Source organism: Calypte anna, chromosome 21, assembly GCF_003957555.1.
Source record: "Calypte anna isolate BGI_N300 chromosome 21, bCalAnn1_v1.p, whole genome shotgun sequence".
In the NCBI taxonomy this organism is placed as follows: domain Eukaryota; kingdom Metazoa; phylum Chordata; class Aves; order Apodiformes; family Trochilidae; genus Calypte; species Calypte anna.
Genome location: NC_044266.1, coordinates 5849654 through 5876271, shown reverse-complemented (window position 1 = coordinate 5876271; position 26618 = coordinate 5849654). Strand labels below are relative to the sequence as shown.

General features: G+C 50.1%; 1 protein-coding gene across 1 annotated transcript in view; it reads right to left on the bottom strand.

The window, feature by feature from the left end:
* CCDC30 (coiled-coil domain containing 30) overlaps positions 1-26618 on the bottom strand; it is a 35382-nt gene that overhangs the window by 8174 nt on the left and 590 nt on the right. Inside the window, 9 exon segments of the mRNA XM_030463424.1 lie at positions 826-996; positions 2556-2799; positions 3686-3884; positions 5513-5741; positions 6304-6402; positions 10925-11108; positions 13035-13129; positions 14667-14774; positions 16195-16299. Of these exon segments, the coding sequence (XP_030319284.1) occupies positions 826-996; positions 2556-2799; positions 3686-3884; positions 5513-5741; positions 6304-6402; positions 10925-11108; positions 13035-13129; positions 14667-14774; positions 16195-16299 (1434 nt within the window).

Sequence of the window (26618 nt, the reverse complement as noted above, 5' to 3'; positions counted from 1 at the left end):
TTGGTTAGGAAAAGGGGCACTGGGATTGCTGGACACTGAGCAATGGTGGTGTGAATGCAATGGTGGTGACCATGAGCCAGCAGTGTGCCCAGGTGGCCAAGAAGGCCAATGGCATCCTGGGCTGGCTCAGGAACAGCGTGGCCAGCAGGTCCAGGGAAGGGATTCTGCCCCTGTGCTCAGCTCTGGGGAGGCCACAGCTTGAGTCCTGTGTCCAGTTCTGGGCCTCTCAGCCCCTCAGGAAGGAGCTTGAGGTGCTGGAGCAGGTCCAGAGAAGAGCAAGGAGGCTGTGAAGGGATCCAGCAGAATTGCTGTGAGGAAGGGCTGAGGGAGCTGGGGGTGTTGAGGCTGGAGAAGAGGAGGCTCAGGGGAGACCTCATCACTCTCTGCAACTCCCTGAAAGGAGGTTGGAGCCAGGGGGGGGTTGGGCTCTTTTCCCAGGCAACTCTCAGCAAGACAAGAGGGCAGGGTCTCAAGTTGTGCCAGGGGAGGTTTAGGTTGGAGATGAGAAAGAATTTCTTTCTGGAGAGGGTGATCAGGCATTGGAATGGGCTGCCCAGGGAAGTAGTGGATTCTCCGTGTCTGGAGAGATTTCCAAAGAGCCTGGATGTGGCACTGAGTGCCATGGGCTGGGAACCACGGGGGGAGTGGAGCAAGGGTTGGACTTGATGAGCTCTGAGCTCCCTTCCAACCCAGCCCATTCTAGGATTCTAGGATTTTATCAGTAAATGAGCTCCAGCCTGTTGCAACCAGGACCTCAGCTCTCCCATAGCCTTCCCACTGCCGTGATGGTTTCTCCCAGCAGCTCTCTCCCTGCTCTGTGCCTACCTTGGAGCATTCCTGCTGGAGCAAGAGGTTTTGTTTCTGCAGGTCGATGTTCTTCTCCCTCTCATACCTCAGCTCCCTCTCAGCTGAGCTGCACAAGCTCTGGACACGACCCAAGTCCTGGCGCAGCTGCCGCAGTTTTGCCTCCTGCTGCTGGCAGCTCTCAGACAGGCTCTGCAGGGACAGCAAAAAGGACAAAAGGTTCCATGGAAATTAACTCCAAGGAATGATCAAGAATGGTCATTAAGAAAGGCAGAGGGATGCCAGGAGTATTTAAGGGCACTCAAGTAGGAAGCCAGGCAAAACCTTTCCTCTGCCCCCCACCCTACGTCCTCTTCCCCATCTGACACTCTGGGGAAACTGAGGAAGGAGAGGAACCAATCCTGGAGGAGGAAACCAACCCAAATAACCTGTCAACCCAAAGCAAAACCCCCCAGGTTGCTCTTCTCTGTTTTGCTGGAGTCTCAGTACAGCAATTGAGCAGGGGAGACACATCCAGCCCCAGGTCCCAGGGGCAGCAGGAGCAAGGGGAGCCCGGGTGGCACAGGAACAGCCATGGTGGCACAATGTGACAGCAGCCAGGACACCACGGGGTGGTCACTATGATGGCTTTGGAAGGTAATCAGGCTCTTTGGTTCACCTGTCTTCTTGCAAGTGCCTTGTACACAGACCAAAGGCTCTTCCTGCACTTGCTGTACCAAAGCCTTTCTTCCAAGGGTCACTTTCTGCCTCCTGTCTGTTGAATTCCTGCTTTGCATCTTCACCCTCTGCTCTTGGGATGAGGTGAAATCCACTGAAGATCAAGCTTCCCTTCTCAGATAAATCCCCAGATAAATTCCCAAGCCAGTTTTTTGTCCTTGAGACCTCTGAGATTCTGGGGGGTTTTGCCCCACGTGCTTCTATGGGCACCTCCTGTCTTGCTTCAGACTGCTCATGCTCTCCAGATTTGCAGCTCCTTGGTACCAGCAGGACTCTGATCCTCTCCTTTCCACTCCCACTCCTGCCAAAAGGCCAATTTGTCCTCTCTTCCCTTCCAAACCCTTCTGTATAACCCTTGCTCCTCCTTGGATTCCTCATTCCTGGGTACCTTCATCATTTCTCCCCCTCCCCCTGCCAGGGGTAGCTGCTCTTCCTTTTAATTTTTTTTGGACCAAATATGAAGCAGGGTGAACAGATTGCACTTAAGACACAGCTAAACTTCATGAGAAACACAGATTTTGCCTGTGAGCTGGGAGAGCAGAACCAGAGACAGGGGCACAGGGCTGCAGCAACCCCAGCTGCTCATCCCTGCAGGGCAGCAGGCATGGGATGAGCTCCAGAACTGGGGTGGAAAAGCATCAAATCCCAAGGAGAAGTGGGGAAGGGGAACAGCTTCTGCCTACAGCAAGAGCAAGACCCCTGTGGGACTGGCAAGGCAGCTCTGTGGCTCACACCCCAAAAGCAGAGCTGAGAAAAACCTCCAGAAAGCTGAAAACATCACCTGAGGAGCACAGAACTTTTTTTTTCTTTCATGTGCACGAAGGGGACCACTCAGTTCAGCCAAGTCCCTCCTACATCCAAAGCCACAACAGAAGGAAATGATGCCATTCACATTTCCCAAACATTTTCCCCAAGGAAATCACTCAGTCTCATCTCCTTGCTGCCTGCTAGCACTACAGGGCTGCCTTCCAGGCCACTTTAATTGGGTTTTAGTCAAAATAAAAGCACAGTGCAGGTGGCAAAGCTGTTCATACCTGTTTAATGCTCCCATCTAAACTCCCTGCAGAGCTCTGGGACACCAGAAACCTCTCTCTGTGCACCAGGCCTTGATCCATCATCCAAGTCCCCTCAAGGATGCTCTTGCCCTGCTCCTGGGCAGTCAGGATATCTTCTTTTAATTGGGCAATTTCTTCCAGTAACAACTGTTTCTCTTCATTACTCTCCTTTAGCTGCTTTTCTAGCTTCTCCCTCTTCTTGTTGCTTTCAAGTAACTGAGAACTTGAAGGAGAAATAGCAAAGGGAGGGAGGTAACTACACATACCCCAAGGAAACTGCTCACTGAAGGGGAAAAATCTGGGAGAAAAGAGCCCAGAGAAACACTCAAGGAAAGGCTCAGGTGTCTCAGGAAAGGCTCAGGTGTCTCAGGAAAGGCTCAGGTGTCTCAGGAGGCTCCAGAGGGGATTTTTTCCTGGGGTGAGGCTCAGTTTCCCCTGGACACTGACTCAAAAAGAAAATTGTGTCCAAAGGCTCAGTGCTCAGGAGTAACTTACTCATGAGTAGCTTAATGGGCAAAGGTGGAAAATCCTCTGGCTCAGCTCTCCCCATCAAGCTGTCTCATTTATCCCAATCCAAACTCTGATGTCCCTCTAAACCAACCTTTTCCTGGTGTGACTTTAGCTCTGATAACCACAGAGCTGAGCCCATCCTCACTACCCTGGATTTAATCCAAGCTTTTATTAATGAGAACCTAAGCATGGATGCTCCAACTCCAAATCTGAATTCATCTACTGAAAAAGGGGATTTCTAAGAGCTTTATTTACAACCCTGATGCCTGCCCTCCAAAACCAACCAAAAGCCACCCCAGGATGGCCCCAAGGAGCCCAAAGCCCATGGTTGGACCTCCTTGGGACAAGGTTGGTCCAAATAGCATCTCACTCCAGGAGAAAAAAACCTCCTCCCCAAGGACAGCTCCCACTGATGCCATTCAGGATCTGGAATAGTTGCATAAAAATGTAGGAAAATGTTTACTCACCCAAATCTCTACTGAGAGCCAACACACAAAGCTGCTGTGAGCATTTTTACTTCAAGCAGCACGAGGGAGATTTTTTAAAAACTAAAAAAAAAGCAAAAATAAAGAGCAGAAAATACCCCAGGCCTTGTTTACCAGAGCAGTTCTTGTTCATCTCTCAAGTTTCTGATCTGTTCTTCCAAAAACACTACTTTGGCCATCTCTTCTTCATCCATCTTCCCATCTATACAGAGATCTTCAGCTGCCTGCTCAGGTTTGTTCATCTCTTCTCTTTCTGGTAGGAGTTCAGAGAGCTGTAAGGTCAGAAAACACCACGACTTTGATTTCCTTTGGGCTCAGGGAAAGCAGCTGAGTGGAAAAAACAATCTGGGGACTCCACCAAGGTGTGGGTTGGGAATCTGCAGCCAGATGATTGTATTTCTTCACCCTTGAAGATCCACCTGCAAGTCCTGTTCCTCTGCAAGGGAAGCAGCTGCATGGAAACTCTCACCAAATCCCATTTCTTTACTTGATTTCATCCTTCTGCTGCCCTTCTGCAGTTCTCAGGGATTTACACCCCCTGCTGTATTTCTTTGCAAAATGAGGCATTCTTGGAAAAAACAGGAAGAGCCCAAAGTGTGTGTTCAGCAGCCTCCCCAGGAGAGCATCCTCCATCCAAGCCAACCCAAACCAAGTTTCTGTGGAGGGCTGCTCTCCACTTTAAGCATCACTTAATGCCTTTACAGCAGGCAAAAGCAGATCCAAAACCTGAGCCAGGGAGAGAAGATGCCAAGAGAATAAAAGAGGCAAGAAAAAAAGGCACAAGGAACTCCCAGACAGGAGCAGAACCAAACTCTGCCTGCTCTAATATCCCTGCTCAGCAGTGGTTACCCCAAATCCTTGCAGGAAGGATGCTGTTAAGCCCACTAAATGCTAAATCCTAAAGCTTTTAATCAATAGCTCTTCCTGAGTGTGTGTAGCACTAATATTGCAGTTCCAGGTCTTATATACACCCAGATGAATTGATTGATACTTGAGCAGCAGGCTCTGGCAGCTTCTGTCTGCACCAGAAACCAGACAAGGGGGATTTCTTTATCCCTCTCACCCCTGTCCCTAACCAAGCATTATCTGTTTGTAACTTCCATGGGGATTTGGTCTGCATCCTGAGGTTTTAAAATGGGAATTTGTTGCCTAACAGCACTACAAAAGCCCTGTCCTCTAGATGCCACTCTTACTCCAGCAAGACTCTTGTGTTTGAGCAGTTGCAAAGGACTTTCTCTGGTTTTACCAGAGAACCAGCTCAGGACTTTCTCTGGTTTTACTTCCATCCAAGGCACAGACAGGACTCACAGCTGCTTTAATGCCTCTCAGAGTGTTAAAAAAAAGGTTTTGCAATAGTTGTCACCTCCCCTTTGCCAGCCTCCCTTTGTCTGCCTGATCCAGGCCACAGCTCTGCAGCTCTCCAGCCTCATTGTCCTCATTTTCAGCCCCTGTCCTTCCTGTGCCTGTCCCAACCCTTCTGCAGTTTTGCTGGCATCACACACACCCTCCCCTGGGGCCCAGCTGGAAGGCAAGAGCACCAGCAACTCTCCCAGCAGAGAGAAAACCCCAAAAAAAACCACCCAGCAGTTAAAAGGCTTCAAGCAAAGCACACTGAGGTTCTCAGGACACCTTCCCATCACGGTGACCTCTGCAATAAACACCCAAATCTGCCCCTAAATACCCAAGATTCCCTCCCTACCCTCTGGAAAAGGGGGCTTTGGCTATGAACTTTGATTTACTGGGTTTAGTTTCATGGAATCACAGAATGGCTGAGGTTGGAAGGGACCTTGGAGATCACCTACTTCAACCTCCCTGCCAGGGGCAGAGACACCAAAAGGGGAGTTAAATTAAGATGTTAGAGACATTTCTCTTCAAACCATCTGCCAAAGTCATCTGGAAACTGGCTGGACTAGAGAATTGCATCAATAAAAACCAAGCCACACACTTGAGGAGCAGGTGGGGATGTTTTAAAGAGTCAGAAAAGAAAATTGCCTCCTGTAGTGGGTTCTGCTGCAGGAGCTGTGGGTCCCTGCCCACTCAATACCTTCTTTTCAGCCTTCAGATCTTCCCCTTGAAGTTCAAGCTCAGATACAAGTTGTCTTCTCCATTCTCTCCTCTCTCCCAGCTGACTTCCCAACTTTTCAATCGTTTCCTGACAGCTTTCCAGCATCTGGAACAAGCAAAATGGTCATTTTTGCAGGACCTCTTATTCTAGCAAAAGAGAAGCAAAAATGCAGAAAATGGGGCTTCTAGAAAACAAGGATAGGAAAAACTGGTCTGAGAAGTTGCCAGCAGGATTTCTGCACCTTCTGCCAGGACATCTCAAAGCCTGGAGCCTCCACCTGACCCAAGACACCTTGGGAAGATCCTCTCCCACATGGAACAACTTCCTCCCTTGTCAGATCCAGTGGTTTGTCTGGGAAGCAAAAAATCAACCACAAAGCCAGGTGGGAATCAGCACCTCCCTGCTACCTCTGCTTCACTAAACCCTAAACAAGAATCCAACACCTTGACCCTCAGCTGGGAGGGAAGAAGCTCCTCAGCTGAAGGCAAGAAGACCCCTAAGAGAGAGGAGTGATCATGGAGACCATCAGGACCTGTTAGCTCTTTCCTCCAGACACATCCCATCTGTCTTGGGCTACAAACACAAGATGGTGCCAAAGATTCACTAAAGATCCTCATTTGATGTGTTTCTAAACAAAACCTTGTATTTCCCAAGGAAATCCTCACACCTCTTGCAGCTCTTGGGCTCCAGGTGATGCCTGCTCTTCCCCACTCATCTCAGTTCTGTTCTTCCAGCCTTCAAGTAGCTCAGCTCCTAAACTTGTCATCTGAAGGTAGAAAAACCACAAGTTAAAACCCAAGCAGTGCTCACAGCTGGTACTAAATGCCCAGCTGCTACTAAATTGCTCCTTGTGCTGCTAGTAGTGAATAAATCCCAGTTTTAGAAGCAAGGAGTAGGAGGGGATGTGGGGATCCACCCAGTGTGGCTCCAGTTCCCATCTTTCATCCTCCTGCTTCAAAGGGTGAGTGTCAAGTCAGCAAATGAGAGAACAAAACTCCACAAACCAGAGAGGAACAACCAGGAGGTTGATTAAAGCTCAAGGCCATCTCCAGACTGCTCTCCCAACATGGAGAACCCCAAGAGATTCTGATTCAGGCTTCAGGGCATCCTCCTTCCCCATGCTGCTGCAATGCCCACAGCTGATCTCAACCCAAGGAGATGTTTTGATCCATCAGGATTTATCACAGCCCCTCCACCTCCCAAATGAGGCTGGAAGTCCCTCCTGCCAGGCTCTGGAGCCAGCAGGACACTGACCTCCATGCTCCTCCTGGCAAGGAAGAGCTGTCTGGATAAAGACTCACACCTGGAGGAGTCTATCCCAGTAGCCCTTCCTTCAAATTCCTTATGCTTGGAAGAAAGTTGGAGCTGATTTTTATTTCTAAACAACCAAACAGCTCCCCACTGCCTGAGCTGGGCTGAGTGAGGTGGGAGATGAGCAGGGAGATGATGGGGAGATGGGAGATGGGGAAATGGGAGACTGGGAGATGGGAAATGGGGACATGGGAGATTGGGAGATTGGGAAATGGAAGATTGGGAAATGGGAGATGGGGAAATGGGAGATGGGAGATGGGAGATGGGAGATTGGGAGATTGGAAAATGGGAGATTGGAAAATGGGAGATTGGGAAATGGGAGGTGGGGAAATGGGAGATGGGGAAATGGGAAATGGGAGATGGGAAATGGGGAGATGGGAGATGGGGAGATTGGGAAATGGAAGATTGGGAAATGGGAGATGGGAAATGGGGAGATGGGAGATTGGGAGATGGGAAATGGGAGATGGGGAAATGGGAGATGGGAAATGGGAGATGGTAGATGGGGAGATGAGGAGATGGGAGGTTGGGAAATGGGAGATGGGAGATTGGGAGATGGGAAATGGGAGATGGGGAAATGGGAGATGGGGAAATGGGAGGTGGGGAAATGGGAGATGGGAGATTGGGAGATGGGAAATGGGGAGATGGGAGATGGGGAGATTGGGAAATGGAAGATTGGGAAATGGGAGATGGGAAATGGGGAGATGGGAGATGAGGAGATGAGGAGATGGGAGATTGGGAAATGGGAGATGAGAGATTGGGAGATGGGAGATGAGAGATTGGGAGATGGGAAATGGGAGATGGGGAAATGGGAGGTGGGAGATGGGAGAATGAAATCCAATTTCATCTGTACACACCACACCTGATCCCCAGAGCAAACAACACCCAGCACCCCCCTCATCCAGAGTGTTTGGGGAAGCACCTAAGATGCCTGATGTCTTTCTCACCCTCCTTTCTGTGCACTTTGCATCCCTTTCCAACAGAAGACAAAGAAGTTCCAGGTCTCTGCCAATCTCAGACCACTACAGCTCTGCTTCCCTGCCAGGCTTCAGGCAGAAGATGCCTCTGTGGGGATCCCACCCTGGCTACCAGAGAGGAAAGCTCTTGGGATCCTCTTTAAGGAGGATGATGTTGGTGAAACTCCCAGACCTCTTGCAGAAGAGATGGAGGGGATCCTCCCCATCCTCTTGCATGACTCCAGGATAATTTGGGGTTCAGTGTGACCTTGGAATCCTGGACTGGATCTCAAAGGCAAAACACACCTCTCCTCCCCACCCTCCTGCCAACCTTTGGTCATGAAGTTGATCCCTAGCTCTGCATTCCCAGCATTTTGCTTATTTTGCCTCCAAGCTGTGACTTTGAAGCCTTGAAGCTGCCCGTGTAAATCCTGTGCCAAGAGCACAACAAGAGTGACATTGTGTCCTGGTGTCCTCCTTCTGAGGCTGTGGCCTCAGCAGCCAAGATCTCTGTGGCCATGCCAAGACAGAAAAGACTCCCAAGAGGTTCTCACAAGGAGCAGACTGGCAAGCACCCAGCAGCACAGCTTTTTCCAGGCTCCATTGCACCTGCCTTTGGGAAGCCCTTACCTCCAAGGCACCCTAAAATCCCTTGGAGATGAAGGGTGCAGCTCTGCAGCTGGGTTTAACACTTGGTTGACCAAACCTCTCTGCTCTGCACCCCTCATTCCAGTCTCTTTTTTGGGGTTCAGCACCTGCCAGCTCCTGTCCCCTTGGCTGCTCCTGGCTCCATCCATCCCAGGGATCCCTGGAACAACTCAGAAGGGATTTCTCCAAACTGGAAACCCATCTCGTTTGATTATTGTTCTGCTTCTGTGGGACAGTGAGAAATATTTAGGAATGTGCTGAACAGGTCCCAAAAGCACAGAGGTGGGGGACAGACCTTCTGCCACCCCCCCAAAAGTGCCTGCCCTCAGCTGCATCCTTAGGGATAGGCTGGCATCCCTTCCTAGGAGAGCTGCTCACATCTTCAGGCTGTCCCACTCTATTCAGAGACTTTTCCCTCACAGCCAGAGGGAATAATTCCTCTTTTTGCTGACCAATAATTCCTCTTTTCACCCTTCAGACATCTTGGAGATGTGGGGCTGCTCCTGCACTCCCATGGGAGCATCCCCTCCATCATGTTTTAACACAAGGGTATGGACATAGCCCTGCTCACACCTGACTGAAAACCTTCTGTGCCTTTTCTTCTCCTCATCTCAGAAATCCAAGCTTCTCCAGGATCTGCCTGGCAATCCAGGAGCATCTCTCACCCATAGACAGGGGACAACCAAGCCCAAGGAAGGGAGAGCTTTTGGACAAGCAGCAAAGGAAGAGACCTCCCCAAGCACCCACCTGGCAAGCCCAAATTCTGGCTTCCTCAGTTCTCTCTGGCCACCAAGTTTTCAGCTGCCCTGGCTGCCAGGGATCTCAGCCCCTGGTAGTGATGTTGAACCATGCTGAAAATGGGATTTTCCCTGAGGGGAAGCAGTCCCAAATCAGCCCATAACTGCAGGTGCTCCCTATGGAACTTCCTCCAGAGGGATGGAGAATCCATCCAGTAAAATAAGGCTCAAGATCACTCTGAAAAAGGCAGAATCAGGCTGAAAATCTTCAGCAATAATTTAATTAAAATCAAAATATGGGTGGAGATGGTGTTGCAAGAAGACTTCTGATGTTGCCATGGTTCTGGTGAAGCTGAGAAGGAACACGGTGCTTCACCTCCTGAATTTCTCCAAGGTTCCCTGACTGTCAAGTGCAAAGGAGTGGAAAGACTTTCAATCCACCTCCTAAAGACAAAGGATGAGCTGAGTGAGCTTGTCCTATCCACAGGAAAAGATCCAGACTGCCCTGGGATGAGGATGCCCAAAATCCCCAGGAAATGGTTGGGAAGGGACCGGTGGGGTCACATCTGGATCACAACTGAGCAGAGCTTGTCCAGATGGCTCAACTTTACCCCAGCTCCTCAAAACTAAATCCAGCCTTGCCTGCCCCATCCAGCAGCAGAAACTGCACCAAGACACAGTGGGTAAGGAGACAAATTCCTCAAACTGGGTATTTCCAGCAGGGATATCCCCAAGCAGGGCAGATCCTGGCCCCCAGAAGAACCTCGTTGTGCACTACATGGGCTGACACATCTCCAGGATCCTGTGCTTGGAGAGCACATCCTGTGCTGGGGACCTTTCCCAGGACCAGGGAGTGTCCCACATTGACCCTTTCCATCTGTCTGGAGAGGGGACAGAGTCAAAGTCCAGAGTTCTGTCCTGGATGTCAGCTTAAGGAACAAGTCATGGGCTACAGGAAAGCCTCTTGTCTTTCTTCTGAGCCTCGAGAGGATCTGGGGCTTCCTGGAACTTGCTCTTTCTGAGCCTCAGGAGGATTCAGGGCTTCCTGGAACTTGCTCTTGAGCAGGTAGCAGAAACAAGCATCCAACATGGAAAAGGAGTTCCTGGAGGACATCAAGGCTGAAATCCCTCAGGAATACTGATGCCATCCAGGAGAACCCCTCAGGGGAAATCAAAGCTTCCAAGCTACAAGAGGTTCAGAAGAGCTCCAGAGAAAAAAGATGCAACTTGAATTTGAAACAAAAAGCTTTGCTGCAGCTCAGCCCACAGGCACCAAGAACTGGAATGGGAAGGGAATGGTTCCTGATTCCACTCCTGTGGATACAGGAGGTGTGGGAGCTCCCTAACTGCTTCCCCAAGCACCAAGGAGTTGGGATAGGAGCTGGAAAAGGGAATGCTGCTGGGACACTGTGTTAATCTGCACCTCCAAGCAAGGGGTCATTTACTCACACCCAGAATTTTTTCCTTCTTTTCCCCTCTTTTTAGAAACTGGGAAATGTTCCTAATTCCATTTCTTGTACTAAACAAAGCAGCATGAAGTTTAGGTCAATCATCATTTTATTTTACTCATCAATATGCAGAGAGAAAAGCAGCTGGAATTAAACAAAAGCAAACCACATTTTTCCCATTCCTTACTTACTTTCTGGTGAAGTCCCTCACTCTCCAGCTGTTCCCTCTGTTTGGTTTGGATGTGGGCTTCTCCCAGAAAGGATTCCAGCTCTTCACTGCACTCCACCAAATCCTCCTGCTCCTGCTCCAGCTTTTGCAGGTTGTGAAGGAGCTGAGAATTCCTTCCCTCCACGTTTCCAGTCCCTTCCTGGCACCTACACACAAAAGACCAACAGCATCAAGGCTGGAAGTGCTGGAGGGATGGGATGGGATGGGATGGGATGGGATGGGATGGGATGGGATGGGATGGGATGGGGTGGGATGGGGTGGGATGGGATCCAGAAGGACCCTGGCAGGCCGGAGGAGTGGATTTATGCAAACTGCATGAAGTTCAAGGAGGCCAAGTGGAAGGTTCTGCTCCTGGGTCAGGGCAACCTCATGCATGGAGACAGATTGGGAGGAGAAAAAATTGAAGGAAGCCCCTGAGAAGAAGGATTCGGGGGGGCTGGGGGGTGGACCAGAAGCTCCATCAATGCCCAGGTTCTGGGCTGCATCAAAAGCAGCACAGACAGAGGTCAAGAGAGGGGATTCTCCCCCTCTGCTCTGTGGGACCCCATCTGGGGTCCTGTGTCCAGTTCTGGAGGCCCCAACACCAGAAGGACACGGAGCTCCTGGAAGGTGTCCAGAGGAGCCACTGGAATGCTCAGAGGGCTGAGCAGCTCCCTGGGAAGCCAGGCTGAGGGATTGGGGTTGTTCAGCCTGGAGAAGAGGAGGCTCCCAGGTGAGCTCAGAGCAACCTTCCAATATCTGAAGGGGCTGCAAGAAAGCTGGGGGAGGGCTTTGGACATGGGGGGGTTGGGAGAGGACAAGGGAAATGGGTTAAAACTTGGAGAGGGGAGATTTAGGCTGGAATTTAGGAAGAAATGCTCTGCTCTGGAGCCAGGAGGAGAGAGTTGGGGGTGTTGAGGCTGGAGAAGAGAAGGCTGCAATGGGGAGACCTTAGAGCACTTTCCAGTGCCTGAAGGGGCTCCAGGAAAGCTGGGGAGGGACTTGGGACAAGGGCCTGGAGGGATGGGATGAGGGGGAATGGCTTGGAACTGGGAGAGGGAGGGGAGATTGAGGTTGGAGATGGGGCAGAAATTGTTTGGGGTGAGGGTGCTGAGCCCCTGGCCCAGGTTTCCCAGAGAAGCTGTGGCTGCCCCATCCCTGGCAGTGCTGAAGGTTGGATGGGGCTTGGAGCACCCTGGGCTGGTGGGAGGTGTCCCTGAGCATGGATCAGGGTTGGAATTGGATGAGCTTTAAGGTCCCTTCCAACCCAAACCATTTTAGGATTCTATGATTCTGGAGTAAATGCATTGACATGTACCCAAAACTCCCTTCTCACTGCTGAGGGAGAACCAAGGTGTTTTACACCATGGAATATTTCTGTCCTGCTGATTTCAGGTGTCACATCCAGCATGAGCTGTGCCTGCTCTTATTTCAGTGGGGATGCATGGGAGCTCCACACAAGGATGATGAAGGGCTGGGGAGAAAACTGCTCAGGGACAAGGATGCCAATAGCAGAGGCAATGGGAAATTCAGCTGCTTGAAGTGCAGGAACAGCCTTGGGCATTTGTAGGGAAAAAGAGGCAGAGGGATGGGATCAGAGCCCCTTTCCTCCTTGAACCTGCCAGGAGAGGCTCAGCAGCAGCTTTCTGAGCTGGCCAGAGGACAACAAAGCTTTGACTTTCCTTAAAAACACCAGTTTGCATATTTAGAAGCCTGAAAGCCCAATGTTTTGGTGTGCCTCTGGACTGCAACCAAAGGCAGAGAAAAAATCTTCCCAGCAAGAGAATAATTTTGAACACAAGACTCCTGTTTGCAGAGAGCCAAAAATGCCCAAGCTTGTTCTTTTGGGAAAGCAACAAAAAGTGCCAGAAAACAGCCTGGGTTCTTGACACCAAGGGCTACAGACCCACCCAGGACTCCATTAATTTCTGAGCTGGGAGCAGAGGAACAAATCTGGTCCCAGAAAGTATCCTAAATAACCCAATAATTAAATGCACTCTGCAAGACAGAACACCAGCAACCCAAGGACCAGATAAACCATGAAACCAGATAAACCCCAATGAAAATGCAACAGAAGGAGGATTTCTGCTCACTTTTTATGAAGTGTTTCACTACTCTGATGTCTTTCATCTTGATCTGAGACAGCTTTGCTTGCAACTTGGTCTCTCCCATCTTTTGTGGCCTGGGACTGAAAAGGAAAAGGCAGCACATGATGAGGACTGAAATCTTAGCACCAAGTGATTCCTAAAAACCAAAACAACCTCTGATAAATAAACAAGACAGCCAGAAAACACAAGCTACATCTTTATCTATTATCTATATCTATCTACACATCTTCATCTTTATCTATTTATACTTTCCCTGCATTAACTAATCCACTGGCTGTAGGAGAAACCCCCCTCAAGACCCAGAATACTTTGAAGGAATTAGTGGGATTAATTTACACCAACAGATATTGTGTTTATCACCCCCAGCACAACCCCTCCCTGGCTCCTGCACTCACACAGACTTAGGAAGAAGCAGAGGAGTTTTTCTAAGCTCCAAGTCAGGCACCTTCATGGGGCTGAAATGCAGAATCATAGAATCATAGAAACCTTGGGGTTGGAAGGGACCTCGAAAGATCATCTAGTCCAACCCCCCCTGCCAGAGCAGGGCCACCTAGAGCACTTCGCATAGGAACGTGTCCAGGGGGGTGTGGAGAGATTTAGTATGGAGGCATGGCTCACAGAACGTGGCCATGCGACAGATGAGCAGAGACTGGTAAGAACTCATTATATCTAACAGAACCCAGTAATACCATGATCTTTGCAGACAAAGAGTCTGACTAAGCATTGATAAGAGTATAGCAGATCATAAGCATAGATGACAGCTTAGCAGGTCATAAGCATGAACAGGAATATAGCAAGGTAAAAGATAAGAGGATGTCCACCATTGTTTTCAAGATGAAGTAACAGCTAACCAATGAATGAGCTCAGGCCCTGGAATATGCATCAGCTAATTACGGAGCATATAAAAGATCACGTCTGGAAAATAAAGTTGGAGACATATCCTCAAACACGTGTATGTGTCGTTTGTCCCCCGCCGTCCACGACAGGCGGGTTTTGAATGTCTCCAGTGAAGGAGACTCCACGACCCCCCTGGGCAGCCTGTTCCAGGGCTCTGTCACCCTTACAGGAAAAAAATGTTTTCGAATATTCAACTTGAACCTCCTGTGCTCCAATTTACACCCATTACCCCTTGTCCTATCACTGGTCACCACTGAGAAGAGCCTAACTCCATCTCCCTGACACTCACCCCTTACATATTTGAACACATTGATGAGGTCACCCCTCAGTCTCCTTTTCTCCAAACTAAAGAGACCCAGCTCCCTCAGCCTTTCCTCATAAGGGAGATGTTCCACTCCCTTCATCATCTTAGTAGCTCTGCGCTGGACTCTTTCAAGCACTTCCCTGTCCTTCTTGAACTGAGGGGCCCAGAACTGGACACAATACTCCAGGTGCGGCCTCACCAATGCAGAATAGAGGGGGAGGAGAACCTCTCTTGACCTACTAACCACACCCTTTCTAATGCACCCCAGGATGCCATTGGCCTTCTTGGCCACAAGGGCACATTGCTGGCTCATGGTCATCCTCTTGTCTACCAGGACCCCCAGGTCTCTTTCAGAGAGAGGCCTTGTGGCTCAGTTTGCTTCCCAGAAAATAAAAATATGAAGCCCTCCAAGATACCTGCAGTGAGGGTGCTGGGATTGCCTCAGGCTCAGCTGGAGCAGGCAGGGGAATTCCTGGCTTCTCACTCTTCTGGTACTCACAGATCTCCTCTTTGAGCTGCTCAACCTTCAGAGAAGGAAAACATTTGGTTTTTTCTTGTTGCTGGATGTTCAGCTTCCTGGCTTAGAAACTTCAGATCCCCCTCAAAGTTCCTGTAATTGACTTAACAAAGCCCCCACAAAATGAAAAAGTTTCTGTCTTCTACTGAGCAAATCATCAGAGCCACATTCAAAAGCCAGAAAGGGACCAAAACGTGACCATAAATGAAAAAACTGTGTCAAAAAAACAGCTCCTTTGGGGGTTTAGACTGAACATTCACTGGTTTTAATGACAGCCCCCAAGGGGGGGTTGAAGTGTTGCTCACTCTGCTCACCCTCCTGGTTCTGTGGGGATCCTGTGTGGAGAGAGGAAAATCTGTACAATCCCAGGGCTCTGGGCTGGGAGCCCTAAAGGAGGTGCTGGGAGCCCTAAAAGGTACTGGGAGCCCTAAAGGAGGTGCTGGGAGCCCTAAAAGGTGCTGGGAGCCCTAAAGGAGGTGGTGGGAGCCCTAAGGGAGGTGCTGGGAGCCCTAAAAGGTGCTGAGAGCCCTAAAGGAGGTGCTGGGAGTCCTAAAAGGTCCTGGGAGCCCTAAAGGAGATGCTGGGAGCCCTATAAGGTCCTGGGAGCCCTAAGGGAGGTACTGAGAGCCCTAAAGGAGGTGTTGGGAGCCCTAAAAGGTGCTGGGACCCCTAAAGGAGGTGGTGGGAGCCCTAAAAGGTGCTGGGAGCCCTAAGGGAGATGCTGGGAGCCCTAAAGGAGGTGCTGGGAGCCCTAAAAGGTGCTGGGAGCCCTAAGGGAGATGCTGGGAGCCCTAAAGGAGGTGCTGGGAGCCCTAAAAGGTGCTGGGAGCCCTAAGGGAGGTGCTGGGAGCCCTAAAGGGTGCTCAGCCCCTTCGGGGTAGCCCCCAGCTCCTCATGCACAGAAGGATGCTACAAGATGCAGATCTGTTCAGCACTGCAGGAGCAGCTTTCAAACACTCTCTGGACACTGATCCTGCCTCTTTCCCAAACTGTATTTCTGCCTGAGCCAGAGGAAACCTCACTGTAGGAGAGAGGGAGAAGAAGAGAAGAAAGAGAAGAGAAAGAAGAGAAGAGAAGAAAGAGAAGAGAAGAGAAGAAGAGAAGAGAAGAGAAGAGAAGAGAAGAGAAGAGAAAGAGAAGAGAAGAGAAGAGAAGAGAAGAGAAGAGAAGAGAAGAGAAGAGAGAGAAGAGAAGAGAAGAGAAAGAGAAGAGAAGAGAAGAGAAGAGAAGAGAAGAGAAGAGAAGAGAAGAGAAGAGAAGAGAAGAGAAGAGAAGAGAAGAGAAGAGAAGAGAAGAGAAGAGAAGAGAAGAGAAGAGAAGAGAAGAGAAGAGAAGAGAAGAGAAGAGAAGAGAAGAGAAGAGAAGAGAAGAGAAGAAGAGAGCAGGATGTGAGGAGGAGCAGGGCAGATCAGGGGATGGGCACTTACCAGGCTGAGGAATGCTTTTCTTTCCAGATCCAGGGCTTGGACCCTTGCTCTCAGCACCAGAATTTCCTTGTCCAGTTTGCTGCTGGGTTCCATGGCCTCCTGGGGCTGCAGAGGAGAGAAAAAGAAGGGTCACCAATACCCACTTGGACCCTGACCTCCTCCTCCAAGCTCAGCCTGGGGTTCCCACCTGAGTAAGGTTTTTGTAACTTACACAGAGGTGTAAGTGTGGCAGCACAAAGGGAGAGCCCCTGATGGAAGGCAACTCATTTTTTTTACTTACAGAGTAGAGATTGATGTTTCTGGAGAGCCTGTGTTGGTCACAGGAGTCCCTCTGGAGTTATCCCAGGGATTGAGTTGACTTTGTAGGGGAAAATGCCTCTCCCTGGGTTTCACAAACAACAGTGCTAAGCTTGAAAACCAACCAGGCTTCTTATTTTCATCCTAAAATGCAGGATTTGCTGCAAGCAGAAAGACAATCAGAGCTCATGCAGCTGTGTTCTGCTGGCATTGATGTTGACCAAAGGGCCAGGACAGGGAAATGCTGGTTGTGTGCCAAGCCTCCAAGCCTAAATCAATAAACACATGCAACCATCCCAGCAGTTACTGCAGGCTCTCTGGGATCTCAAGAGCAACAAATAGGAAAAAAAATGTTGGTGTGAGAAGCACACTGACAGAAATGTGTCCACATACACCCTGGCATCCAAATCAGTGTTGGGCCCAGTTCTGTTTAATATCTTTATCAACGACTTAGACGAAGGGATTGAGTCCATCATCAGCAAATTCACAGATGACACCAAGCTGGGGGGAGTGTGGATCAGCTGGAAGGCAGGAGGGCTCTGCAGAGGGACCTGGAGAGACTGGAGAGTTGGGATGATCCCAAGGGGATGAGGTTCAACATTCCAAGTGCCGGGTCCTGCACTTTGGCCACAACAACCCCATGGGGAGCTCCAGGCTTGGGCACAGAGTGGTTGGAGAAAGGGAGCTGGGAGTCCTGGATTGCCAGGAAGGTGACCATGAGCCAGCAGTGTGCCCAGGTGGCCAAGAAGGCCAATGGCATCCTGGGCTGGCTCAGGAACAGCGTGGCCAGCAGGTCCAGGGAAGGGATTCTGCCCCTGTGCTCAGCTCTGGGGAGGCCACAGCTTGAGTCCTGTGTCCAGTTCTGGGCCCCTCAGCCCCTCAGGAAGGAGCTTGAGGTGCTGGAGCAGGTCCAGAGAAGAGCAAGGAGGCTGTGAAGGGATCCAGCAGAATTGCTGTGAGGAAGGGCTGAGGGAGCTGGGGGTGTTGAGGCTGGAGAAGAGGAGGCTCAGGGGAGACCTCATCACTCTCTGCAACTCCCTGAAAGGAGGTTGGAGCCAGGGGGGCGTTGGGCTCTTTTCCCAGGCAACTCTCAGCAAGACAAGAGGGCAGGGTCTCAAGTTGTGCCAGGGGAGGTTTAGGTTGGAGATGAGAAAGAATTTCTTTCTGGAGAGGGTGATCAGGCATTGGAATGGGCTGCCCAGGGAAGTAGTGGATTCTCCGTGTCTGGAGAGATTTCCAAAGAGCCTGGATGTGGCACTGAGTGCCATGGGCTGGGAACCACGGGGGGAGTGGAGCAAGGGTTGGACTTGATGAGCTCTGAGCTCCCTTCCAACCCAGCCAATTCTATGATTCTATGATTTCCTGATGCTCAGGACTTGGTTCCCATCAATATTTTGGACCTGGGCTCTAGAGATGGGAATGTTTGTGCATTCCAGAGCCCAGGAAGCATTTCCCCACATTTCCCCACATCTAGAGCAGAGGTGACTACACAAGGTTTGTAGCCTGGCTTTTTGCATTAGGGAGGATGCACCCAGAAAAAAAAAATAATAATAATAATAAAAATAATCAGTTCTGCTCCAGCAGCCTGAGTAAAAGCTGCATTCATTCCTGGGACAGACAGAAAGGGCCCCAGACCTCTAGATGAAGAGTGAAACAAGTACAGACCAGAGCACTGGAGAAGAAGAGAGGCCAAGTGTTCCAGTAAACAGAATTAAAAGAGCAATTAACCTTCTTAACACTGCTGGGACTCTAATGATTCTCTGAACCAAGTGGGATGCTCCCCCAACCAACAGAGTGTTGGATCAACAGGTTCTGCTTCACCAGCATGGACAGCAGTGACATCACCAGGGGAGGAAAATAAAATAAAAAAAGAGCTTTAGAGAAATGGCTTTCCCAGAAAAGAGATTTCCCATCTTTCAGATTTAAAAACACAGAAAAAAACCCAGTGTATTCTTTGCAGTGAGGTTGTGTTTGATTAGCAAGGAGTATTCTTCAGCTTCTACTGTGGTTTTCCTTTCATTAGTCTCATTCCTCTGAACAGCTGCATGAAAATGGGTAGAATCAGGTTATTTAGAGCCCTGTTTATCAACCAGGGCACTCTGGCACCACTCACCCAAAGAATTCAAGCAAACTTCACCTTTTTCTCCATGCACAAACATCTCTGAGCTGCCAATCAAGTCAGGCTGTGGAGTTTATTCACTGAACTCAATCTGTAAGCAGAGGTTTCCTTAACTTCCATGCTGTAGCTCAACAGCTAGAAGGCAAAGGAAGAGTTTTAACCTCCTGGAGAATGTTTTCTTTTTAATTAATGGTTTTTCAGTCATCTGAACTCAAATACTGGATGATCAGGGAAGATCTCCAGACTGGCTACATCACAAACTCATCAACATTGGTTCTGTTAAAATTAATCCTCTTCACTATTGCTTCACTTGAGCAAACCCAGGGTAAATATACAAGTTGCAGCGCTACAGGCTGGGGACAGAGTGGCTGGAGAGCAGCCAGGCAGAAAGGGACCTGGGAGTCTGGATTGACAAGAAACTGAACATGAGCCAGCAGTGTGCCCAGGTGGCCAAGAAGGCCAATGGCATCCTGGGCTGGCTCAGGAACAGCGTGGCCAGCAGGTCCAGGGAAGGGATTCTGCCCCTGTGCTCAGCTCTGGGGAGGCCACAGCTTGAGTCCTGTGTCCAGTTCTGGGCCCCTCAGTTTAAGAAGGATGTAGAGGTCCTGGAACAGGTCCAAAGGAGGGCAACCAGGCTGGTGAAGGGACTCGAGCACAGACCCTATGAGGAGAGGCTGAGAGAGCTGGGGGTGTTCAGCCTGAAGAAGAGGAGGCTCAGGGGAGACCTCATTGCTGTCTACAACTCCCTGAAAGGAGGCTGTAGCGAGGTGGGAACTGGACTCTTTTCACAGACGACCTTCAACAAGACAAGAGGACACAGTCTTAAGTTGTGCCAGGGGAGGTTTAGGTTAGATATTAGAAAGAATTTCTTCACGGAGAGGGTGATCAGGCTATGGAATGGACTGCCTGGTGAGGTGGTAGATTCTCCGTCCCTGGAGACATTTAAAAAAAGACTGGATGTGGCACTCAGTGCCATGGTCTAGCAACTGCTCCGGTGGGTCAAGGGTTGGACTAGATGATCTCTGAGGTCCCTTCCAACCCAGCTAATTCTATGATTCTATGATTCTAAGTGTGAAAGCTATTAAATAAATCAATTTTAGCATGAAGAACCCACAGTCACCTCTCTGGGAGGAACTTTACTTCAAAATGTACCTCAAAGACAAACTTTTCCCTTTTTCCAGCCAGGCAAAGCATCTCTGGAGCTGCCTGAATTCCAGTCCTGATCTCCCCCTCCAGTCTCTCCAGCAGCATCCTTCTTTGCTGGGATTTGCCATGGGATTTTTTTTTTTCTATCATTCCCAGGAGCTCTTTCCCATGCTCCCTGTTCCAGCATCTTCCTCGACCTCCTTCAGCCAAGTATTTGCAAAACAAAACTTTTTGTGAGCAGAGGAACAAAGAAAAATCCTCCCAGATCTCTGCCCTGGCTCCTCTAAACACTCCCCACCACCACAGCCCTGGAGCTCATAAAAAAATAATAAAAAATTTACTTTCTTCTTCTTTTCCCATCTCCCCTTCTGCCTCCCATCCCCTCTCATTCCCTCAGCCCTGTTCCTTCTGTCCTGATGTTCCTGAGCAATCCCAAAATTCCTTCCAAACCAGCAATAGGATCTGCTGTATCCAGACTGAGCTCTCCTGCCTCCAGTTCCAGTTTATTAATAACCATTTATAACCATTAATAACCATTTCCTTCTCCCCAGCAGCCCCATTTCACCAACCTGATTAACCTCAACCCTTTAAATCCTTCAGCCAGCTTGGTGGGAGCTAAATGGATTAAGCAGGAGAAAAACCAAGCAAGCAGCCACATAAACATTTCCTTTGGAAGAAAAGCCCCAGAACACAAGATCCCTCCCACCAAGAACATCCAGGTTTTCCCAAGGACTCCCTGGCAGGGAGGTGAAGCTGGGAAGAGTTGCTCTTTTCCACTAGGATGTGTTGGATGTGGTAGGGAAGGTGTTTGAGATACTCCTGAGAAATCAGTGGGGTTTTCCAAGCAGGGATCTGTGTAACCCAGACTCTCCTCACCCTCCCAAATCCTTTTCCTCATCAGCCTCTGGGAAAACTTCTGGGTCTTTTCACCCCAAACTAAACTGCCCAGGACTTCAACCTGTCAGGGTGGGAGCCACCATGGGAGTTCAGAGCATTGGTCCTAAAAGGAGGTGGTTGGTTGATTTCTGGCCATACAGCAGGGCAGCTTTCAGCTGATTTTAGCAGCACTTTGGCAAAACTGGGAGGAAAGTGCAAGGCAGGGGGAAGGCAAAGGGGACTTTTCAGTCGAGGACAAGCTGTGGGCTCCTCTTAATGCAGCTGGAGCAAGCAGGCAGCTCTTTTTAAACACCAAAACAGAGGATTTTTCTCTCCTTCAGGCAGGCAAGGTCCAAACCAGCCATGTTTGACCTCTTCATTGGACAAGCTGTGATTTAGAACCAGGAGGGATAACCAATGGATTAAGCAAGAGAGAAAGCAAGCAAGCAACCACATAAACATTTTCTTTGGAAGAAAAGCCCCAGAACACAAGGTCCCTCCCACCAAAACATCCAGATTTTCCCAAGGACTCTCTGGCAGGGAGGGAAATCTGAATATCTTCCTCATGGAAGTGATGCAAAAATCCCTGGTGGAGATGAGGGACCTGGAAACCCCGTGGTTTGGTCAGAGAGCAGAGTGAGGAGCCAAAAAGAGCCTGAAACAGTTGGAGAAAAAACACCTTGAGGGCACAAAGGGACCCTGAGCAGCACTCCTGACCCTTGGCTCCAAAACCAGCCATAAACCTGGCCTAAGAGCTGCTTCTGCTAGCACAAACCTCTTGTTTGAAGGTCTCCTGCAGGATTAAAGGAGAAAAAAGAAATCCTTTTAGAATTAAACACTCAATTCTTCACTGTTTATCCCCAGATTCGAGTTGGGAAGGCAACAACTTCAAGATTCAGTGGCCTCCAAGGCAACTGGATGACAACGACATTGCCAAGAGAAGTTGGTAGGCAACAAAGAGTTGTGAAAAAGAACCTCTCGTTTGCATGGCTGGAAATTATCCTGGCAGAAGAAAATGAGGAAATTTTGGTCTCCTGTGTGGCCAGGGCAGCAAAGCCTGAGCTGGATCCAACAGCTTGTTAAGCTAAGGAAGATTTTTTCAAACCCTCCCTCTGTAATTCATATTCAAAAGAAAACAAACAAGTTCTGCCTCCAGTTTCTAGCCCAAACCTCATTAGAAAGGTTTCCAAGTGCTGCAGGATGAAAGCTGGGGGGTTTGGATGGAGGAAGGAGGGATCTTCCCTTTCCCTGCTCACTGGGGCCAGACACTGAGGTTAAGCAGAGCAAATATTCCTTATTTTCTTACACAGGACACATGCACAGCTCTGGACAAGTCTGTTCCTCCTCTCCCACCCCCTGCTTTATCAGAGGCCCTGGTGCCATCACATCCTAAGGCCCAAATCAATCCCATCTTTCCACTCTGCATCCTGCAGCCCTAGGGATGGAAAACACCCCGAGGTTTCCCAACCCCCCTGTCCTCCTGGTTCTAAATCACAGCTTGTCCAATGAAGAGGTCAACCATGGCTGGTTTGGACCTTGCCTGCCTGAAGGAGAGAAAAATCCTCTGTTTTGGTGTTTAAAAAGAGCTGCCTGCTTGCTCCAGCTGCATTAAGAGGAGCCCACAGCTTGTCCTCGACTGAAAAGTCCCCTTTGCCTTCCCCCTGCCTTGCACTTTCCTCCCAGTTTTGCCAAAGTGCTGCTAAAATCAGCTGAAAGCTGCCCTGCTGTATGGCCAGAAATCAACCAACCACCTCCTTTTAGGACCAATGCTCTGAACTCCCATGGTGGCTCCCACCCTGACAGGTTGAAGTCCTGGGCAGTTTAGTTTGGGGTGAAAAGACCCAGAAGTTTTCCCAGAGGCTGATGAGGAAAAGGATTTGGGAGGATGAGGAGAGTCTGGGTTACACAGATCCCTGCTTGGAAAACCCCACTGATTTCTCAGGAGTATCTCAAACACTTTCCCTACCACATCCAACACATCCTAGTGGAAAAGAGCAACTCTTCCCAGCTTCACCTCCCTGCCAGGGAGTCCTTGGGAAAACCTGGATGTTCTTGGTGGGAGGGATCTTGTGTTCTGGGGCTTTTCTTCCAAAGGAAATGTTTATGTGGCTGCTTGCTTGGTTTTTCTCCTGCTTAATCCATTTAGCTCCCACCAAGCTGGCTGAAGGATTAAAAGGGTTGAGGTTAATCAGGTTGGTGAAATGGGGCTGCTGGGGAGAAGGAAATGGTTATTAATGGTTATAAATGGTTATTAATAAACTGGAACTGGAGGCAGGAGAGCTCAGTCTGGATGCAGCAGATCCTATTGCTGGTTTGGCAGGAAAAGGAGTGGATGTGAGCAGGAATATTGGACAGGTTCTGTCACTGCTGTGTTCCCACCATCACCAGTTTCCTGCACCACTTCTGCACTGGTTTCTTTGGAAACCAGTTTGGCATTGGCAAGGTTTCCCATGCCAGGAATTTCCTGGGGAATACACAGCTCCCTGCTCTCCTCACACCCAGACCAAAACCCCCATCCTCTCTCCACACCCACACCAAAACCCCCATCCTCTCCCCACACTGGCTCTGTTGGAGCAGGACCCTTGATCTAAAAACAAGTTCAGGCCATGACTCTATTATTTCTGTTTCATTTAGACATTAATTCTTTTGTTTGATTATGGCTAATGGGAGGCAAGCCCCCAGCAGCTTTGGGTTTTACTGCCATTTAGGGTTTTTTTTTTCAGAAAGGCTTTTGGTGATGCAGAGCAGGAGATATTGACCTGGCCTCCCAAAACACTGAGCCACATTCAGCAAGAACCATCAGAAAGTGATTATGAGCTGCCCCAGGGAGAGGGAAAAATTCACTCTGGGCAGAGGTATCAAATGAGGGAAATCAGATCAATAGCCCAACACACACCCAGCACAGGCTGCTCTCTGCTCTGCCCCTTTGAGCCTGGGCCAGGCAAGATGTCAGTGTGTAAGAAGCCACTTTTTGCCATCACAAACAGCTTTTAGCAGCTTGGAGCCAGCAGTCCCTGAACTTCACCTTCTGAGCTGTTGGGTTGTTTTTGCATGAGGGAGATTGCTGAGCACTGAGAGCCCATCCCAAGGGATCATCCTGCCTTTCCCTTCCTCGTGGGAGGGACCTGGGAGTCTGGATTGCCAGGAAGGTGACCATGAGCCAGCAGTGTGCCCAGGTGGCCAAGAAGGCCAATGGCATCCTGGGCTGGCTCAGGAACAGCGTGGCCAGCAGGTCCAGGGAAGGGATTCTGCCCCTGTGCTCAGCTCTGGGGAGGCCACAGCTTGAGTCCTGTGTCCAGTTCTGGGCCCCTCAGCCCCTGAGGAAGGAGCTTGAGGTGCTGGAGCAGGTCCAGAGAAGAGCAAGGAGGCTGTGAAGGGATCCAGCAGAATTGCTGTGAGGAAGGGCTGAGGGAGCTGGGGGTGTTGAGGCTGGAGAAGAGGAGGCTCAGGGGAGACCTCATCACTCTCTGCAACTCCCTGAAAGGAGGTTGGAGCCAGGGGGGGGTTGGGCTCTTTTCCCAGGCAACTCTCAGCAAGACAAGAGGGCAGGGTCTCAAGTTGTGCCAGGGGAGGTTTAGGTTGGAGATGAGAAAGAATTTCTTTCTGGAGAGGGTGATCAGGCATTGGAATGGGCTGCCCAGGGAAGTAGTGGATTCTCCGTGTCTGGAGAGATTTCCAAAGAGCCTGGATGTGGCACTGAGTGCCATGGGCTGGGAACCACGGGGGGAGTGGAGCAAGGGTTGGACTTGATGAGCTCTGAGCTCCCTTCCAACCCAGCCCATTGTAGGATTCTGTGATCTCTGGGATTCCCAAACTCAACCTACAAGCAGGATCAGGACAGACCCTGTCCCCTTTCACCTCTCAGGGCTCTCCCTGGCACACCAGGCTTGAACCAGCCCCTGTCCTCCCCTTCCCTTCCCCAGCTCAGCCTCCCAGAAGCTCTCTCCCACCATCCTCCCTTCTTCCCACATTTTTATTTCACACCCCCAGGCTCTGGTTTCCCCCAGGCCCTTCTCCAGCCTGACCTGCAGCAGCTTCTCCCTCCTGAAGACAAAACTTAGAAGGGAAGCAAGAGCCAGAGGAGAACCCCAATTTCTAACTCAAGATCTCCAGCCTGCCCTACACCCCACAGGGCTCAGGAGACATCCCTGGGGTGGTTTGCACAAATCCTGGTGAACAGCAGGGAACAACCCAAGTGATGTGGCTTGGAACCCTGCAGCAGAGGAAGACCCAGAGCAGGCAGAGGTTTAACAGAAATCCCTGAAAATTCAGCAGGTGAAGCAGGAGGTCTGGGCTGGAGATGGGCACTGGGGTTTTGGGGAAGTGGTTGAACCTGTGAAGCCACCAATAGGGTCAAAAAGAGGCTTAAAAAGCAAAGCCTGACAGTGGCACCCCACAGGAAACCTCTCCAGAAAGCTGCACAGAACCACCAAGCAGTCCAGAACCACCAGAACCCTCTGTGTGTTACAGCCAGAAACCCCCAAGGGACAGGGATTTGTTTCCATCTGAGTGTCATTCATCCCTCAACCGCCATAGGAACCCTCAACAAAACTGGGAAAACACCAGAGGCAGAGCCACTGCAAGGAAATAAACGCCGAGGCAGCTTTTTTTGCTGTCATTCTCCTGCCACCTCGTGGGCAAGAGAGGAAACACCAATAATAAAGATTTCTGCCACAGGGATGCTCGTTACTCACTCAAACCCTGGCATTTCAACACCACTCGCTGGCTTTAGGAGCCCAGAGGACTCAGATGTTCAGGCAGGGCTTAAAACATTTCTGTCTCTGGAAAGTGACTCCACCAAAAGTGCTCTTGACACCCCCAAGACAGAGACTGGAAGCTGCAATCCGTGTCCTGAAAATTCTTGTTTGCTGCCCCCCAGAAAATGGAGAATAACAAATAGAATCCTAGAATGGGCTGGGTTGGAAGGGAGCTCAGAGCTCATCAAGTCCAACCCTTGCTCCACTCCCCCCGTGGTTCCCAGCCCATGGCACTCAGTGCCACATCCAGGCTCTTTGGAAAGATCTCCAGACACGGAGAATCCACTACTTCCCTGGGCAGCCCATTCCAATGCCTGATCACCCTCTCCAGAAAGAAATTCTTTCTCATCTCCAACCTAAACCTCCCCTGGCACAACTTGAGACCCTGCCCTCTTGTCTTGCTGAGAGTTGCCTGGGAAAAGAGCCCAACCCCCCCTGGCTCCAACCTCCTTTCAGGGAGTTGGAGAGAGTGATGAGGTCTCCCCTGAGCCTCCTCTTCTCCAGCCTCAACACCCCCAGCTCCCTCAGCCCTTCCTCACAGCAATTCTGCTGGATCCCTTCACAGCCTCCTTGCTCTTCTCTGGACCTGCTCCAGCACCTCAAGCTCCTTCCTGAGGGGCTGAGGGGCCCAGAACTGGACACAGGACTCAAGCTGTGGCCTCCCCAGAGCTGAGCACAGGGGCAGAATCCCTTCCCTGGACCTGCTGGCCACGCTGTTCCTGAGCCAGCCCAGGATGCCATTGGCCTTCTTGGCCACCTGGGCACAAATAAAAATATAAAAATAAATTGTTTGGACTGCACCATCACCTGGTCTTGCCTTTGGTCCAGAATAATGAGCACCAAAAAAGGAGGAGTTAGTGAGGAAGAGTGTGGCCTGGTTTGGGCCAGGATAAAGGGGATTTTCTGTCTAATTTTGCTTTCAGCTCAGTCTCTCAGAAGGAGCTGCACTGCTGAAATGAACAGCAAGGTTCTCAGTGGCAGCTGCTGGGACTGATCCCACTCCATGGTTATAGTTACTGCTGGAGAATGGGCTGCAGAACCAAAGCACTGCTCGGCTCTGAGGAACATTTTGCCCTCCAGAAGGAGAAAAGGAGTCAAGAGCTATCACCTGAAACCCTCCTTTGGGGAGGAAGGGACAAGAGAAATGACCAAAATTGACCAAACAGAGTGTTCCATCCCATACACCTCATACTCAGGATAAATGTGAGGTATCACCAGGCTCAAACCCC